Below are 19817 nucleotides of genomic sequence, written 5' to 3' on the forward strand. Positions count from 1 at the left end.
CAAACAACCTCACATTTCATAAGGGCTGATGATTTATGCATGGATGTGTCAGAGTTTCATACCCCATTTTCCTTGCAGTAGTTTGTAGCTCAGGATTTTGAGAATATAATTTTTATTTTCAATTTAGACATCTCAGATCAGAGTTTAGTAGGAAAAATATCTGCCACGAGACCAATAATAACAGCAGTTAGTTATAAACTACCTATTTTTAATTGGAGTAGCTTGGAAGGCACATTTAAGATGTTAAACTATAGCAACACTGATGAATGGGTACCTTGTGTGTTTTTGTTGTTTAAACATTTCTGTACTTTTAATTTATTCTAACAACACATGTATTTTTAATAATAAAAAAATGTTTTACTTGGAAAAACACATAAATTGGAATTATTGGCTTATTTATTCAACAAATATTTATCGAATGCTTCCTCTATGTTAGGTACTTCCCTAGGCATGAAGCTTATAGTGCAAGAGACACAGTTTTTTAAACAAATACAAAAATAAAAGTGTTAGTATCATGAGGGAAAAATCCAGTGTCCAGTGAGAAGGTATTGAAAGAGGAGCCTGTCTGGGAGACCCACAGGAGGCCTCCGTGAATGGCATTTTATAATAGCTGAGACCCGAGGGATGAGTGGCTGCTAGCCAGGCACAGAGGCGAGGACAGAGTGGGGATCTAGAGGGTGAAATGGGAAGGATCTTGGTCCGCTTGAGAAGTGGAGAGAAGACCATTATAGCTGGCACTCCTGAGGGAAGAGTGGCCAAGACGGTGCTGGAGAGGGGAATGAGCCCAGTTCATGGCCGTTTTGGATGGCTTTGTTAAGGTTGCGAAGGAATGAAGTTAAAATGTCTTTTAAAGATCTCACTCTGACGTTATGTAGAGAATGGGGGGAGCAAGAGTGGATCGTGAGGGTGAACGGGAGAGCTCCTGCAGTGGCCCTGGCAGGACGTGGCGGTGGCCTTCCCCGAGTGAGGGCCGGTGGCGTGGGGAGAGGTTTGGAGACGGGCAGTGACACCCGCTGCCCAGGAAGAGCAGGAGGGTGGTGTCAGAAGGACACCCTGGAGAAGGAGGCGCCCTGTGGAAGGCAGAGGGCGAATTCAGGTTTTCTCCCTCTCTTTGATTTTTTTCAATTATAAAATGAAATTACCACTCATTTTAACGAGTCAAACTGCAGACTTACACTAAGAAGAAGTTAATCATTTTCTCACTTCTGGACTAGCAAATGTTAACAGTGTGATGTAATTCTTACATCTTTCTCTCCCATATATGTATGTGTGTGTTTGTTGTATTTTTAAATTCAGTTTTGAAGCTGCCGAGTATGAATTCCTTCTAGAATTTACAAGTAAAGACATCGAATAGAAAATTATGTGTATGAGTCAAAGCTCAGAGAGATGTACGCTAGGTTTGTAAAGTTGTCTGTCTCTGTACTGTAGGTACTTAAGCCATGGAGATGTGATATTTATCCAGAATCATCTCCCAGGGGAAAATCACAGAGACGATAGATACGGGACCCACAGGTGGAGTTTTTCAGGAATAGTTCATGGAAGGCGAGAGAGGCAAAAGTGATTAAAATGGTGTCTTTAGGACACTGTTACAGTACTATTATCTATCTATCTATCTATTATCTATCTATCTATCATCTATCTATCTATTATCTATCTATCTATATTTTTTTAATGTAGAGATTGAATGTATTAAAAACAAATGAATATTTTGTGGATCTCCTGTTTTATGTTTACCTAGGGAAACTTTGGTGAACATGGAGCTGGTGGCCCAAAAGGAGAGAAGGTAATCCGATTTTCAAATAAAAACATCTATGGTTTTGGACCACGTCACACATTCGCATGTCGGGGAGGTGCCGCTGCACATGGCACAGTCCGGACAGCCCACCGGGGCAGCCTCCCCCACCTCCTACCCGGGCAGCAGGATTGGAATCTGCTCTGGGTGAAGACTGCTCAGGGGCAGTTGCTACAAGGAAGGGAACACATTAAGGGGAAATAGCTGTAACAAGGTAAATGTAATTAGGGCACAAGCCTCAGTGTGTAATTAGATGCTTCATATGTCCGTGTAGGTGGCAAAAGCAATCTGTAGACCCCTCTGACAAATGCCTCAGGCTCAGGCCCACTCTTTTTGTGTCTTCTTAAGTGTCCAAACATAACCTGCCATAGGAACATTTTTTGGTGGGGTTTTATAATGTATAGTCATAGTTTAACCAAATAATTATTTCCAAACAGCTTTAAAATTAAAATGCTGATGGACTTCCAATGCATTCTCCTCATGCACAGGTTTAATTGTATTAGCTGTGAAGATGACAGGTTCTTTTGCCCACTCAGAAAGCTGTTTCACTCCCATTCGATTCAGAAATTGTGATGACCTTGGATTCAGTGTGAATGTGCCATTGTCGGGAGAAAAACAATACACATAAAATCTACAGACAGAGATGAGTAGGTTTGAAAACACTCTGAGGGAATGTGGCCTGTGAGTGCTACCTTCATTCATTCACTCAGTAAAAATTCTCTTGATTGAGGGCAGGGTATTTCGACATGAATCCAAGGAAATATGACTTCTGTGCCTTATAAATCAGTGCAGCCAATCTATTCACAAGATCATACATCCATCACCGAAAAATACTGCTAAAAGATAGTCCCCACAGAGAGTCTGAGCTTCCTAGAGACTGACCATTGAAAATGAAATTTTCTGCGAAAAAAATAAATAATAAAACCTTGACATTCTTAAAACGACAGCCAAAAATATTTGTTATACAGCAATAACAAGTCATTTGTGCTTCTTGGATTGTACTGCTAGCACATTAGCACTATTTCCTGTAACCAAATAGCTTAGAGAATTCCTCCACCAGCATGAAGAATACATTACATTCTAAGCAATTACTATTGGACACCTGCAAGCTAAGGCGGGGGAGTAGAAGTAAAAGAAAGCCACAGAGCTTGTCACATAGGACAGCTGAGCAAAGAAGGGAGCTGTGGCACTTTTAAAGTATTTAAATGATGATTCATTTCTTGAAACAAAACAGCTGGCTTCTGTTTTGCTATGTTCATTAGGAAACATATGTTACTTAGACATTCTTAAGACTTCAATGATGAGAAATTTGATTCTGTGAAACAGGTGTATTTCAAACTCTAAGGACTTTTTCTATTGCTCAAAATCATTTCTAATTGCTTCAGAATCTTAAGTGGGATTAGAAAAGGCAGTGGCATATCTGTCCCCTCCTCCCACCCAAAGAAATAACCTCGAGGAGTCCGCAGGGAACATGATGCAATACCGGATGTGAATGTGCACGTGAAATGGTTTGTAAGAACTCTAATTAACAGGAGCAGGACTCTGCCAATAAACAACACATAAAATGAACTGAAAATCATTAAGCATAGCACTTGCTGGAAGAGTGGAATCACCTCTGCCTTGTACACATCCACTGCTCTGAATCAACACATTGGTTTTTAAAATTATAATGCTGTTCAAGGGTCATTGTAGTGAGCACTTACAGCTCCTTCAGTCTGCTCGCACAGATTGGCTTGCACCCGGAGAGGACCCCAGTGCTTCTGAACCTTGGCTGCACACGGAATCACCTGGAGGGTTTTCAGAAAATGCCGTTATTCAGGCCCCAACCTGAGAGGCTCTGATTTGGGGCGCGCCTCTGGTTGATCTGGGGCGGGGTCCATACCGCTATCATTTAAGGATGCTGCACGTGATTCTGACAGGCAGCTAGTGCTGAGAACCATTGAGTGGTGGGAAGAACGTGGTCTTTGGGGGCAAAAGTTGGTTGTGCCATTAACGGCTGTATCTCCTTGGGAAAATCACTTTATGAATCAGAGTATCAGCTTCCTCATTTGTAAAATGGGCATAATCATATCCACACAAAGTTGATGGTAGGATTAAACTCAAATGAGAGTGCACGAATTTACCTGAAAGCACAACGCCTGATGTATATTAATCCCCCACTGAAGATTCATTCCCTTCTGTTCGTCTACCCCAAGCTTTATTTCTTCTCCCAAGGTCTCATATATTTCTTTTTGGTGTTAACAGTAGTTACTATCCTTAACACCTGGTCTTGCTCACCTTTTCATCTCCCACCATCATATTGACAGAGAAGGGACTGAATTTATGTTGCAGAATAAAAGATTTAACCAGAAGTACAATTTCAGCGCATAAATGACTTATCACTTCTCCATAAGCTGATGGGCAAAACAGAATCACAAAACCAGTCTCCCATTTGGAACCCAACATTACAATGATGCACCAAAACAGACACAAACAACGGTGGGATTAACACACAGATCACTCCTGGTTTAGCAGCCACGTACTGTGTCAAGTGCCCTAAGACACAGGGAGAAACCCTAAGGCACACCAGTAGCCATTAACGGTAAATGGCAATAGAGACCATGGCGTTCATGTGACACATCTACCAGTATTGAAATGGTGATCGTTGCTCTGGAGCTTGCCTGAGCCTGACTAAGTGAGGTGAAGGAATAATGTGTTTGTAAGGTGGGTGAGAAGAACTGCTTCTTTATAGAAACAGAGGAAAAAGGTAGCAGAACGTTTAAGGACTCCTGAGAAATTAGCAGGGGTCTTTTGGGGCCAACTGTCAGGGAGAAAAGATAAAGCCACAAAAGCACCAAGTTTTTAAAATAGCATCAAAAATGTCAAATTAAGGGACAGCCTTTCCTGAAGCTAAGTATCATCACTCGTCTTTCAACTCAGATCCTCCGTGATAAATCACTGAAGAGCCATTTTAAACACGAAAACAACTCCACATGTATCTAAGATTTTAGGTATGAAATGCTCTTGTTTTCAGAATTTTATATGAGGGAATTGGTTTCTACAATTTCCTCTAAACCCAACCACACCACTGTACCACACAGCGATGGATCAAAGCCCCTGTTGGGTCCTTTATCTACATTCCAATGGAGACCTACTTACATCAGTTCAATGAATATGAGCTGTGGACATCACCCACTTCCACTTTGGTATTGGGCAGATGTGATTTTTATAGTCATCTCTAGGCCCCTTTCCTGAATTCTACTTTTATTTTTTGCAGGTCAGTCTAACTGCTATGCATATTTTTCCTTCACTCCTGTGCACTGGGGATTTAGCACCTACCACATAGGTAACAGGCTAGTCACTCTGTGTACCCTAATGCTCATACAAGGCCAACTGTTCATTTCCTCTTTTAAACCAACAGCAATTGGTCCCTTAAATGTATCCACCAATTTCTCCCTCTTTTTACTTTGGATAGAATTTATTATCTCTAGGGGGGAGAAAAACACCTTCTCCTCACATGTGGTAAGTATAAGATTGTTGGTATACTAGATATTTAGACACTAGATGGAAAAGTAATTATATTAATAAAATCAAGATTAAATTTACAAAATATATTCCACAAATCTAGAAAACTCCTTAATAAGACATGATCCTGTCTATCCAGACAGTCTCCCTCTTCTTGTAATCTAAAATCACAAGACACTGATTTGGATAGAAATATAAAAATAAGCCAACATTTATAGGATTGTAATAAATTTGTACTTGAAGTACTTTGGGTAGACTATTGCTTGAGGCTTCAAAATAAACAGATAAACACATCCACACAAGAGGCATGTATAGAGATGTTTGTTGAAGCCTTGTTTATAATAGAGAAATATAGGAGATTTCCTCTTCGTAAATTTTTTTTTATTTTTTTAACTTCAGTGCCTGGTACATGAAAATTTGACATAATTCAACTTTATGTTTTTTGTATTTGTTTTTTAAATAGAAAATAAATAAAACAGGTATATGCCCAGAAACATCATTTGGCAGGAATGCTCTTGAAGTTGGGAAAAAAACATTATATAACTTCAAGTGGCTATGTTTATGTTATACACAAGTATGCAATAGTCAAGGATTTTGGTAAACACTAAAAAGTAGCACAGTGCTGAGACTCCTCTGAAGTCTGATTAGTGATATATTTCCTTTCCACAAGTATTATTTCTAAAATTGTATTTTTTCACAATACTCTTTATATGTCGCATACAAATCCCTCCTCAAGATCTAAGACATCTTAGACATTTCTAAGCCGCTGCTGTCACCACATTGACAAGAATGCCTTCTTTGTCCACAGCCAATCATTTAAGCAGAATGTAAATGCTGGAAACAGCTGAGAGGCTCATTGTCTTCATGTCTCTAGACTCCTCTACCTCCCCCTACCTAAAAAAAAAGAAAAAAAGAAAGAAGTATCTGAAATAAAATGAGTCTGGATTATTATGTCAGTTAAACAATCTGATGTCTTTAAAATCACAATTTTTTTGTACAGCAGAGCAAAATTATAATTTTATCTCCTATACATGTTCTTTCCTTGAAAAATAATTAACTTTTGTTTCAGGTTAATTTTAAATATAGTGAATATTATAGATTGCTAAAAGACCTAAGGCATTGTGAAGTGCTGACAAACACATTACTATGCAAATAGCCTAACTCCATTCAGAACTTGTCATTGTCTCTTGGAGGATAATAGATAAATTCCATGATTAGAAAGGAGCTCAAGCAATTACTCTGACTGTGATAGTCACAACAGTACGCGTCTGGCCTCACGCAAAATCTCTCTTCTGTTTTCTTGAAAGGGTGAAACTGGACAACCAGGATTTCCAGGACCTGTTGGCCCTAAAGGTCAAAAAGGAGAATCTGTAAGTATTTTAGCTTTTAGGGCAGAGAAAGAATACCCCAAAAATAGAATTAAAAATATTCTTCTGATTAGCCTCACTTCTATATACCTTGGTTGCCCCACCATGGCGAAGAATGATAGATCAGATATTTGAGCAAGTGCTCTGTAGAGGCATTAAGTCTTTTACATGTAGTAATTTAATCCATTAAAAAATACCACTTGAGGTAGACTCATCGCCTCCACTGTTCAGATGAGGAAGCCGAGGCACAGAGAGGATAACTAACTTGCCCAAGGTTGCACAGCTAGTAAGCATTAGAGCCATGACTCACTTAAATAGGCTGATTCTAAACCCGGGGTGTGAAAATCATTAAGCTGCTCTGCTGTAACTAAACATTATAGCTAAAATAAACAATAAAATCAATATATCTAAAGACTAGACCTAATTTATCAAAACAACAACTGCTCTCAATATACTTTCTGAAGTTATTTTCCCTTCTTGGTTTTTGTAAAATCAAAGTGGCTTCTCAATTCACTTTTCAATATTACTGAGGTCAGTTTCTTTAAAAACTTAGCTCTTTTGGTGGGAGGTGGGGGGGGGGGGAACCCTACAGTTTCCTTTATATTCAAATAGGACCATATATAGAGATTATATGAATCTTAGTTGCAAAAATAACTCTTTTTTGAATGCTGTTAAAACAAACAAAAAAGACAACCTATGGCAGTCTTCAAATGAGTCAGCAAGAATCAGGCTTAAGAAATGTTTCATCTTTGTTAAAAAGTAAGTAAGTAAATAAATAAATAAATACTACTTAAATATCACTTTTACCTTTTTCCTTGCCAAGATGAACAAAGGAGATTGGTTCACCAGGGATAATGAGAAGAGGCACTAAAATGCCTGCATGCCAAACAGGAACAATATTTAAAAGTATTTAATATTGCAAAGCCTTAGCTTTAAAAATTGGTCGTCTTGGCAATGACAGTAAACATTCAGGTAGCTTTAGAATGAGAGCTGTTACTCATGCAGCCTAAGTTCTCCTACTTTCAGAGGCCATGCCAGCCCTTAGTATCCAGTCCAAGCCTTCACACTCTGCAAGAAGAAACAGTTTTTAACAGGGTTCCTCAACTGGGTGTTTCCATGAATGTCTGGGAAACTCACATGTCCCACAAATCCAGTCTTGTGGTTGCTGCCCCTTCCATCTGCTGATTCATTCCTGATGCTCTACGCCTGTTGGCACCTCTTACCAACTCCTAGCTGTTTCTTCAGGTCTCCACTGTCTCCCCTCCAAGCTGGAACACTGACAATCTTCATTTCCATGTGACATATGGCAGGCCTGGCAATAAGATTTACTAAAATTCTACTGGAAAAGCAGGGACTTGTAGGGCAGGAAGGAGAAACTTTATGGGTTGGAACAGTCCTTCTCAAAGGTGCACCTGAATCACCTGGGGCTCCCTTTGAAATGCTGGTTCTAATTCATTAGGTCTGGGGTCGAGCCTGGGAAGATGCATTACTCACAAGCTCCCAGGTGGTGCTCCTGCTCTTGGGTCCATGGATCACACTTTGAGTAGCAAAGATTGGAGGATTTTATAGTTCCTCAGATATTTCCTCTGGCTTTTCCTCCTACCACCAACATTTAGAGGCAGCCCACCTGTCTGGCTTACCCAGGTCAACAGCCTTCTTTTCTTTTCACTGATCTCCTTGCCAGTTCCCTTTCAATCCCTTAATTATCCCACCTCTTCAGACAACTTTGCCTGCCTCCCTCCCTGCCCAGCCCCATAAAAAATACTTTTTATTTGTTACATTATTATGCAGAGAAGTTTAGCTGTCTGTAGCCTCAACATTTCTATTCTGGAACAGGATCTGGACTTGACTTCGCATAATAACCAAAAGGCTCACACGATTCATCCAAAAAATTTAGTCAAATTGAATTCTGAACTACCTGTCCTGAATGGCACTTTCTCCCCCACTATTAGACATTTAGAATTTGACTAAATGTGAAACATGTCAGAGCTAAAATATACATAAGAGATCATGTAATTGAATCCCATGATTTTGTAGATAAAGAGATGTTCCAAAAGGTAATTGACTTGACCCAGATAGTAGCCGTTGAAGCTGGACCTAAACATCGAGTTTCTAGACAAGCAGGCTATAGTTTTTGTGTTTTCTAAAACCAGTTACTTTAGTCGATGTGTCTTGATAGTGTCTCTAAATGAGCAATGATGTAAGCAGTGTGATATAAGCAGGAACGAGCTGTTATATAAGCAATGTGGCCCATTGCTTATATCTAATGAATATCAAATGCTATCGTAAAAATCAAATAGATTTTTAAGAATTAAAACTGAAAGGTAAGAATATAAATAAAGCCCTGATCTAATGTGAGAAAATAACCAATAATAAGAGATTTAATCATGTTGGCTAGATATGGGCGTATTAGTCAGTGTAGGCAAGGTTACAGTAAGTAACAAATTAACCCTGAAATATTTGTGGCTTAACTCAAGAAAGGTTATCTCTTGCTCCTGCTGCGTGCCAGCGTGGTTCCGTTGGGAGGAATAGATATTCTACTCCACGCACACTCAGTTACCAGGCCCATTACCTCCATGTAGCTAAGCCATCTGATCACCACTGCAGGAAAACTGGGACTGGAGGATCATGAATGGGCTTTCACTGCCTCAGCCTTCAAGTGCAAGTACCGCATGCCACTGCTGTTCACATTTCATTGCCAAAACTAACCGCCACAAGGGAGTTAGCAAACATGGGAGGGAAGGTGAGCCCCGTAGCCACCTTCTCATAGGACATGAGGTGAAAATCACAGAGGCTCATTCAGTAACCACTTACGTCTCATTAGTGCTTTGTTTACGAGAATAGTAATCCCTAAGAGGACCTTCGAGAGTAGTCCATGATGGTTCTCACACATTCTCTTGCAAAAGAAATGTTTTTAAAAATGTTTTCAAACTTTACCCTTATTGTCAATTCACCTAATTCAAATAATAAATAAATCAAATCAAACAGACCACCAAAGCCTAGGATTGAAGTCAGGCTGCCTGGGTTTAAATCCTAAATGACCTTCCTATGGCTCTGTGACCTTGGGGAAATTACCCACCTTCTCTGTGCCTCAGTTTCCTCACCTGTTAATGAGTATACTATTAGTACCTACTCCACTGACACATGAAGATTAACTATGTCAATATATAATGTGATTAGAACAGTGTGTGATACATTATAAGAATTTAACAAATGCCTGCTATTATTGTAATAGCTGCATAACTTTAAATTCTCTAATTTACTAAACTTTTATTGGGTACCAACAGTGTACACCAGGTATACTATGATAGTCAAGATGAATTATATCTGTATATTTTTAGAGTTTATAGGCAGGATAAATAAGGAAACATAAAGTGAGTGAATGCTATTTTAGGGGAAATAACTTTCTGAGTTTCTTTCTTCATGCTTGAAATGAGACAATATCTTCCCCACAGCATTGATGTAAAAGTAAATGAGAGCATGTACATGGAACTCCAGGAACAGAAGCTAATAAGGGAAAGTGTGTGTGTGTGTGTGTGAGAGAGAGAGAGAGAGAGAGAAGGAGGGAGGGAGGGAGGGAGGGAGGGAGGGAGGGAGGGAGGGAGGGAGGGAGGGAAGGAGATATCACCTTCTATGTGATGCAAAAGGAAGCACTGGCCTTGGGCAGTATTTCAATTTGTCAGCCACTCAGGATTCTCAAAATAGTACTAGAATTATTAACTTACTGTTCATTTTGGAATATGGAAGGTGTTTTTTAAAACTAATTCTCATGCTCCCTTTAAGCTGCACAGGCCACCGTGTGACATTCTGGATCATTGCAGAGGCCTGGGCTGGTCTGCAGGATATCACTTCAGTTCTGGAGAGTTTATTTCTAGAAGTGTTTATAATTGATTCTGTTTCTACCCATTTTCCTAGGGGGAACCTTTTACAAAAGGTGAAAAGGGAGATAAAGTAAGTAGATGTTTTATCGCTATCTTGGGTTTTCTACTTCATTGATTTCTTTCTCTCTGATTCCTGGTATGTTTACTTTGGAGTCTAATAGATTTGATAAAATAAGGTCCCTGAGCATTTTATTTTTTCCTCTGTGTATTTTGACTCTTTTATTTTGATAAATGAGAAATTTTAAACCTTGTTAAGTTTTATCCTCTGATGACACTTTAAGGTCTGCTTGGGTAGAGGATATTTTTTTAACCCATTACTATTTGTGATAAGACAGAGTGTTTTGGAATATACCCGCTTAGGCCATCCAAAATACACAATTAAAATACAAGATACTGTTTTTTCAAAAATTATCTTAATGATACAAATTTGATTTATCAATCAGGATAATTTTATCAAAAGAATCAATAATAAGTCATGGAAAATATAAAAGCAAACTCAGTATAGCCAATACCATTGTCTTTGTTCAACCTTTATTTTTTTCTGTTTTTTGGGTTTTTTATGAAGTACATATACTTGATAGTAGAATCACCATGACATAGCAGCTTAAATTCTACTCTCTTTACCTCCTCATCTGGACTTTTCATTCTCTGAGATACAAGATTAGCTGGTGGCAAATTGTAGCAGGGTCAGCTGAGTGGAGAAGGCAGTGATTGCTAATGGAACTTCGTGATTACAATGTCAAATGCAACACTGAGGGAAAAACTTGGAAAGAAAAAAGAAAATAAATTACTTATTAGCGATAAGTATTTCAAACCATGTTTTAGAATGAACCCTCCTTGACTTCCTCATGTCTCCCATAATTTCCCCCTTTATTGTATGTTAATTAGTGGAAATGCAAATGAATTCATTATTAGAGATGCTCATCTACATCTGAATCTAAGCATTACATATGTAGTGATTATTTTGTTTACAGGGAGAAGCTGGGATAATAGGATCACAGGGAATAAAGGTAATCCCCTGACACTCTTCAGTTGCACCTACAACCTAATTGTAAAGTGAAAATCAAAGTAACCGGTTTGACTTTCCTTCCCACCCATATGTTTAGGGTGAACCTGGAGATCCTGGTCCCCCTGGTTTAATAGGAAGCCCAGGACTAAAGGTATATAAGCAATAAGTGAAATAAATGAAATAATTTTTGAGTTATGGCCATTTCTATGTGAAACAAGATGCTCTAGTGCCACTCACTTTCTTCACAGATGTTCCCAAAGGCATTATCATGTTTCCATGGTGATCCCCCCCCCATTGGTTGCATTTATTATACGCACAGTAACTTCGCCTTTTGATTCACAATAAGATTTTAAACTCTTTTTCAGAACATATTCACAACAGCATCCCTAAAATCTTCAAAACTAAACAATGTGAGCTAAATCTATGACCCTGAACTATATTATTAAACAGTATTCAGGGTTTAATTTCTAAACCAAAATTGTGCATCCCTGAGATTCTCGAGTTCCCCATCTGGAATATTGGGAGAGTGTCCCAAGGAAGACACTGTTGGGAGGTGCAGGAGAAATTAATGTGAGGTGCTCCCACCAACAGGTAAGGCAGGTTATCCAGGCCTCACCTGTTGATGACAGACCCATTTAAATGAGAACATCTTGAAGCTATATTTGTAAGACCAAAGCACATTTCAGTATTATACAGAGAAGGTAGGATGGTGAAAGTCAGTCTTTCTACACATACAGGTCACATTATATTTTATATATATTCAGGTACAAATTTTTTAGCCAAGTTAAAAGTACATATCACCTTGTATTTTAGGGTCAGCAAGGACCTGCAGGCTCTGTGGGACCCAGAGGACCACCAGGAGATATTGTATGTATAGTAGATACAAGTGTCTTTGATGTTTGAAAATTAAATTGAGGCTAACGCATGTTTTAAAGAATGTGAACATCTGTTCGTGTGACTGAGACATACATTTGGCAAAGACATAGGTCATCTCTACCACTAATAGTGATCACACCTAATGTCTATTGGGAAGGCTAATACCTTCATATATTCATGTGAGGTTCTTTTGAATATCAGTAACCTCATAAATTGTTTTTTGGGAACAAGTTAACTAAATTATCATTTGGACATGCTTGTCAGTGGTGTACCAAAGGAGATGGGAAACATCAAAAGAAATAAGGCAAACAAATGAAGAGAGAAAGCAAGCATTTCCATTATGCATGGCTTTGGTTCAGTTCTCCACCCAAGAGAAAGACACTTCCAAAGCTTCTGTTTTCTTGTGAGAGCCTCCAAAAAGCAAGTCTTTTGGCTGAAAATATTTCTATAATGCAATTGGAGAGACATCCTCAGGTTGCTATAACCTAGCTCTAGTGGACTCATTCTGTCTCTCAATTTCTCAGTCTCTCTCTCTCTTTCTCTCTCTCTCTCTCACACACACACGCACACACCCTTTAAATGCACTTTTCTATCCATCTCTCCAGGTAAGCCTTTGGTCCCTTGGACAACCTCCCTAGCCTTCTGACACCTTGGGAGCTGAGACACATCGTCAGCCCTCACTTAAGCAAAACAAAACAAAAAATGCTTGACCATGTCTTCTTGGAAACTGATCTCTGGCCACAATTCCAGTACCTCTAGTCAAGTATTAGAATGTCTCCGTCGCCTTGGAGACAGCCCCATGACCTCTTGCTCTATTCTCTGTGTTCCAGAGCTCTACCTTTCAGTGCATTTTGTTCTGCTTGGTCCTTTGAACATTTGGTTCATAGAGCTAAGTTTTCGATTGCTTCCCCATGCCAGTTAATGAACCATTGCAGGTGTACCTAGTGAAGAGATCTTATGAAAAGAGAAAATGCTGGTGGCACAGATGGAGCCACAAGGTGCCCACAAAGTGAAGTGAAGTGACAGTGGCTGGAGCTAGGAAAGAACAAAATCAAAGGGGAAAGAGCCCCTGTTGCTCAAATAGAGTCAAAGCGTATTTTCCTATTTACCCCACTGTCCTTCTTAATCATGTGATGCCATCAACCATTACCATCCCACTCCTCCTTGGCAATATTATGGAGGGGGCATTTGGTGCAATTCTCCCTTATTTCGTTTCTTTCCCATTACATCCCAGTTACTTCCCTTGAAATAACAGGCCACATATTCTCACTAAAGTTTTTCCCTCTCTAGCAGACCAAAACCAACCCATCCCCACACACTTTGTATGTTAAGATTCTGTTCTGACAGAGACTCACAGATACAAGTGTTGTTTTAATAAATGTTCTAATTGCTCTTTCCCTCTAATTCTGAATTGTCTAGGGATTGCCAGGAGAACACGGCATCCCAGGAAAACAAGGCATTAAAGGAGAAAAGGTATTACTCCCATTTTACTTATTTTGTGTATTAAGTAGCTAGAGCTGAGGAGGAAGCCAGGGGTCAAAGGGCATTGGGGGAGTGAGTGAACAGGACCAGGACCAGCTGCCAGGATTGGGTAGGGGAGGGACAGTCACCTAAACTGTGTTGTGAATCATGCCGCCTGAAGTGCATTTGTGGCAGTCCTGGTTCTGGCATAAAAACACAGTACGATGAAATGAACTAACTTAGACAGGAAGACCTCAGGACTCAGAAAGTCTGCTTCAGGCTCAGCTACCGACTCTGGTATGGACCAAAGAAGCCTCCATCTTTCAGGACCTGTTTCTTGATGTCTACATGGAAATAGTGCATTAATGTTGAACAATTATTGGGGAATAACTTAAAGAAAAGACAAAGATCAGCTGAAGAACTTTATGAATAAATGCCTTTATTGTGCATATATTTATGCACATGCATATGCCATGAAACTGCTAAATGTATTGGTAACATAACTCACTACAAGATCTAAATGCACCTAAGATAACTAGAACAGTGCCTGGCATGAATTAGGCACTTAGTAAATATTGTCGAATGAGTGAATGAATGAGAGAATGAAGTTTGACTGGCTATAATGACAACTTAAATCAATGGACGCTACTGCCTCCGTGCCTCCCACCACGATCCTGAGCAATGAAATAAGAATATTACCGTATTTTCTTCAGGGAGATCCAGGTGGGATTATAGGCCCTCCTGGGCTTCCAGGTCCAAAAGGAGAGGCTGGTCCTCCAGGGAAAAGCCTGCCAGGAGAACCAGTAAGTACCAGCCCTTTTGCTAATATCTCCCTTGAAAGATTGTTAATTATCTTCTGTGTGCCCCAGTGTCAGACCACAAGTCCAGCAGCATGCTTAGATGTGCAAAAAAATACACATTCACCTTACTCTTCAGCTGAGAGACCTAATCTCTTTGGAAGTTTGATGCAGCAAAGGCCTCTCTTCTGAAGAAAATGCACACACAGGTACCATCTTACAGCCAGCTTTGGAAGCTTCATGGGCCCCTCTGCAGAAGACATAGATTATTCAGGGATATATGGAGCCCAGTAAAACACCAGTTTTAAACCATAAACCTTCCTAGGGCACTATGTTAAAACAGAAGGACTGCTTGAGATTTCCTTGCCAGGGCCTCTGCAGGTGTGGCCACAGGTGGTCATTTGAAGAAAATGTCCTGCTGGTCCAGGCCATTTCCAGGACATAGAAAACTGGTTAGCTAGAAAAATCTAACCGTTATACCTGTTTATATGCATTTTTCTCATCCCCTTTGACCATTTATATTAATTTTAAAAATAATGATAAATAGATCTCAGTATCAGGTGTCTAATTTTAAAGATGAAAAACTATTTTAATGTAATGATACAAAACCCATAACCTAGTAAAATTTGTATTCCATGTTTATTATTCTTTTATAGAAAAAGCTTTATTCAAGAAAGATGAAGAGCAATAAAACATTTTTGAGCTATGATTTCTAAAATGTTATTAACCTTTTTAGAAAAAGAAATGTATCCAACCCTCTTTTTATTTTTTTATTTTAGGGGTTAGATGGAAAACCTGGAGCACTTGGCCCCCGTGGGCCAAAGGTATAAAAATATCGTAGATAATTTTTAAAGAATTAATCATTAATAAACTATAGCCAGAAAATTCACATCCCTTGAGCGTTGCCTTAACCGAACATCTCATTTTCCAGGGTGAAAGGGGACTGCCAGGTGTCCATGGCTCCCCAGGTGACATAGGCCCACCAGGGGTAGGAATTCCTGGCCGAACAGTAAGTGATATTCAGTTGAGTTTTTAAAACCCTGTTGATGTGAATATTGTGAAATAAAATCCAGTGGCAAATTTGAAAAGGAGAAAATAACAGAATAGTCCAAAGAGGAAACAACAATAAACACCAGTCAGAGGGTGAGAATGAAAGGGCATTGAGGTCACGTCACTAAGCACAGAGAGGCCACTCACTGGGTACTGACCTACAGAGGCTGATCACACATACTGATTTTGGAATGGAAACAGTTATTTAACCTTACACTTCCTCTATTCTGTGTATTAAAACATATGAGTGAATGTTTGTATGATTATAAGAATAGCTAATATTAGGTTTTTATATATTACAGTTTGTTTTTAACTAGAATAAAATAAAAAGTTAATATTTCAAGTGGAGTACATATGAATAGAAATATATAAAAAAATCTCTAAGTATTGTCCTAGAGATTTACAGAGAAGAAGAAGAGAGACTAGAAGTTGGTTTTCATTGTTAAGACAAAAAATAGGCAGTTTTTCTACATGCTTTAGCTATAAGGATAGTGTCTGATATTAAATAATGACCACTGTAGGCATACTTGTTGACTAAGTGGTAATAAGCAATAAAGCTCTATATTTGCTATTAAAAAAAAAAAAAACCACCCATAAAGATTCTGGGACAAGAAAAGTGGAAATACGTGCTTATTTTAATGACATTCATTTGGGAAAGTGGTCTTGTAATGAAGTTATCATGAAAGCTAAAAGAAAGTGTCACTAGTGAATGGCTATGTTGTGTGTGACTGGTGTTTGATTTTCCAGGACTCGAAAGACCATTGGAGATGGGAGATTAAACAAAGTAAAAAAAAAAAAGTAGATCAGAAAATTATTAAGGGAATGGAGGAAGGTGAAGCAAAAAATAATAACTTAAGAACACAGTATAAATAGAAAGGGAGCAAAAGTAGCTTTGACAATAATAACAGTGATGTGAATATCTATTTTAAAAAATAATGAAGGAAATGTCTGTGCACAGTTACAGAGGCCAGCTGTAGAGAAACCAGCTCTGTACTTACTTAGCTGTCAATTCCTCATTCAATGGTCCACGGTTATACACTAGGCTTAGAGCTATCATCATTAGGGCCACTGATCACCCAGCCTCATTTTAGTTACCCCAAAGTCCAATTTGCTGAAGTAGAAACAGACAGTTGATTAATGATTTACTTCCTACTTCTGTCACTGAACAGTGTTTCTGGAGTTTTCTTCAAACAGAGAAATGACACGAAGTAGAAGCAGAAGGGGAAGGAGGCCCTGATCTGGTTACCCAGTGGGCAGTCAGTTTCTGAATAGATAGGATTTGGATGTACCATTTGTGCATTCATGAAGGTACAGGGACAGATGATGGTGCTGGCAGAGATCCCAGGCACTGGAGCAAAACTACCTGGATGTTTCCAGAAATAGGCCTCTAGTGAACTGTTTACCTGTCACCCAAAAGTCTTGGCTGACTTTGCAGAGAGTTTTCAGAGAGTGCATGGTGGCAAGCCCTGTTGTTCCACTAAGAAAATTACAATATGTAGCTACTTGGATAATTTATGGACCTTCCTGGCAGAATTCTGATCATTGGGTCTCATCCTACATAGGGCTCCCAAGGACCAACTGGAGAGCCAGGTATTCAGGTAAGTAACTTAACCAAGTTAGTAGGCACAGCAAATCCAGCTTGCTTACTTGGGGGAAATTACTGAAACACTGTCTTCATACATAACTATTTCCCCCCTTTTCCAGGGTCCTAGAGGTCTCCCTGGATTGCCAGGAACTCCAGGGAATGATGTAAGGACCTACTCCTTGAGCCTGACCTACCCCTCACCCCTCCGCCACCCATTTTAACCTGCACCTGTGCCACTGTGCTAAGATTGGAACATGTTTCTGTTTTCAGGGAGCTCCAGGGAGGGATGGAAAGCCAGGTTTGCCAGGCCCCCCAGGTGACCCGGTATGTTGACAGACTGCCTGATTTATGTATCTTTAATACACCCAGAAGCCAAACAGCCTACCAAGCAAGTTTTGCTGTCCAAACTAATTAGAATGCTCAGTGACTGCTTGGTGATTTTGTTTGTCCCCATTATTTTGTAGAGGGGGAAAAAATTCAAGCTGTGTCAGCATTTTTGTGTGTGTGATGAATACTTATTTCCTAAGGGTACAATTCAACTGTACAATTTTGCCCCAGGCTGAGCCTTGGCATATAATGTCTCAATCCTGTGGAAAATTGAGTTAAAATATATAGCCACAATTTCTATTCTTTCTAATGCTAGTGACCAAATGAATTTCATTTCTCTAAATGGAAGTTTGCAGGTAAGTTACTTACAATATGGTACATATCCATTGATTCTGTGGCTTTAAAATGCTGAAATGATTAAATTACAAAAAGTGGCTTGAGTAGGCTCTTACAAAATCAGTTTAGGCACTAATTATGTGTTCCAAAGTTTCATTTTAGGTTAAACCTTGCTTGGAGCGACAGTAAAATCTTTAAATAGCCTCAGAATCAGCAGCTATAATTTGAGAGGCCATATGGTACATGACATTGTATTAAGAGTTTTATATAATAAAATCCAAATCTGGCCTCTCAGTTCTAAGCCTCACAAGTCCTTCTACTTCCCACACTGTTTGGGCCCTATGTGCTTCTATAAGCTACTTTCAGAGTCCCATTTCGGCCATACTTGAACTCTACCACTGAGTGAATCATGATGCATCATCTGGGAGTCCTGGAAAGTGTTACTTGGGTTTACACTTTACTTGGGTCTCTTTGAAATGACAATTTTAGACATCAAGTGAAAACACTGCCTGAATTCCCCAGGTACACGGTATCTGTCTTGCCTATCACTTAAGCCTCTTTTGAACTTTAGTGAGAAAGAACTTTAAGGCAACTTTAATTTTCATATTTTCAACAGCTTGATAATTTGCCTGGCAGAAGATGATTTACCTTTATGTGTTATTTAAAACTAACAATAAATTGCTTCTCAGCCTTTTGGCTAAGATCAAGTGTAAAACCAATTATATGTTAGGGTCGGCATAAAGGCTGCCATGGTCATGAAAATATAAAATAGAGACGCAAAATCAAAGCAGTAATATTCCAGTGTTTGGGTGTTCACAGTAGAGGAATAATGAGTATTTCTCAAAAATGTCTACATTGTGTTGTATGTTTGTACTATATTGTGTGCCTTGTATGTACAAATACATGTATTTCCTTCTTTCTCAACCACAGATTGCACTTCCTCTCTTGGGAGACATCGGCGTTTTGCTCAAGGTACTTTGTTGCTATGGAAGACATCACGTGTGCATTTCCAGGAAAAGTCAGAAAGGAAATCTTTACCAGAAATTGAGTTAATTGCTCAGCCTGAACTAAAATTCAATTTTTAAGTGGCAGAACATCTATAAGGGAGAAAAAGGAGCACATATTCTTATGTACCTTGCACCCTTTATACTAATCCCTCTACCCTCTTCATCACCACCCTCTCACTGCTGTAGAAGGGCGGGGAGGGGAGAGATGGTTGTTCTGAGGTGAGCTACAGGGAAGGAATCCTGTCACTGACACCTCAGAGTAGATCATTCTCTCCTCTCTTAGCGGGTATTTACTCAGCCTGGCTCACCCAACTGAGAAACCCAACCCTTCTCCCTGGATCTGCCCGGCCATACCCAGGATGAAAACCAGTGCTACTCAATAAACAGCTAGCTTGCAAAGCTGGGGTTTGATATCATGACATTTGACAAAATGAACTCTAAAGTTCCAAAACCAACAATTACCCTAACACCTGTTACTCTCTATTAAATACAAAGTATGTCTACCGATTTCCATCTCATAGGGAATAAATCTTGCTACCATTTTTTCTCTCATATTTTTGTAAAATAGATGGGGGAAGAATGGTAATGGGACACCTGTAACGCTATGTATTTGCATGTTTCTTCATGGTATGCCAAGATGGAGTGAACCCACATGAAAATAGGTCTCTTTACATTATACTCAAATATTGTTTTATCTGTCAGTGTATAGAATGGACAGCATATATGTGTATACACACATATACACTTGAGCTATGGGTGTGTGTATATGTGGTTTATTTTATATTTCTGGCAATTGCCCAATGTTTTATACAATGACTTACATAA

The 19817-nt window shown here is 39.2% G+C and overlaps 1 protein-coding gene and 1 long non-coding RNA gene across 2 annotated transcripts in view; both read left to right on the forward strand.

Annotated features, from left to right (window-relative positions):
* Positions 1-1736: 1736 nt before the first annotated feature.
* LOC107523879 (uncharacterized) lies at positions 1737-10615 on the forward strand. The gene is made up of 3 exons (XR_001601909.2): positions 1737-1783; positions 6604-6666; positions 10579-10615. It is a non-coding gene; the product is annotated as an uncharacterized LOC107523879 (long non-coding RNA).
* A 404-nt stretch (positions 10616-11019) lies between these two features.
* LOC107523877 (collagen alpha-1(XIX) chain) overlaps positions 11020-19817 on the forward strand; it is a 67814-nt gene continuing 59016 nt past the window's right edge. The window contains exons 1-11 of the mRNA XM_016195552.2: positions 11020-11043; positions 11651-11704; positions 12367-12420; positions 13849-13902; positions 14604-14693; positions 15467-15511; positions 15619-15696; positions 17300-17335; positions 17442-17486; positions 17593-17646; positions 18916-18957. Of these exons, the coding sequence (XP_016051038.2) occupies positions 11020-11043; positions 11651-11704; positions 12367-12420; positions 13849-13902; positions 14604-14693; positions 15467-15511; positions 15619-15696; positions 17300-17335; positions 17442-17486; positions 17593-17646; positions 18916-18957 (576 nt within the window). The remainder of the gene's footprint in view (positions 11044-11650; positions 11705-12366; positions 12421-13848; positions 13903-14603; positions 14694-15466; positions 15512-15618; positions 15697-17299; positions 17336-17441; positions 17487-17592; positions 17647-18915; positions 18958-19817) is intronic.

Source organism: Miniopterus natalensis, chromosome 5 (assembly GCF_054644295.1).
Source record: "Miniopterus natalensis isolate mMinNat1 chromosome 5, mMinNat1.hap1, whole genome shotgun sequence".
Lineage (NCBI taxonomy): Eukaryota > Metazoa > Chordata > Mammalia > Chiroptera > Miniopteridae > Miniopterus > Miniopterus natalensis.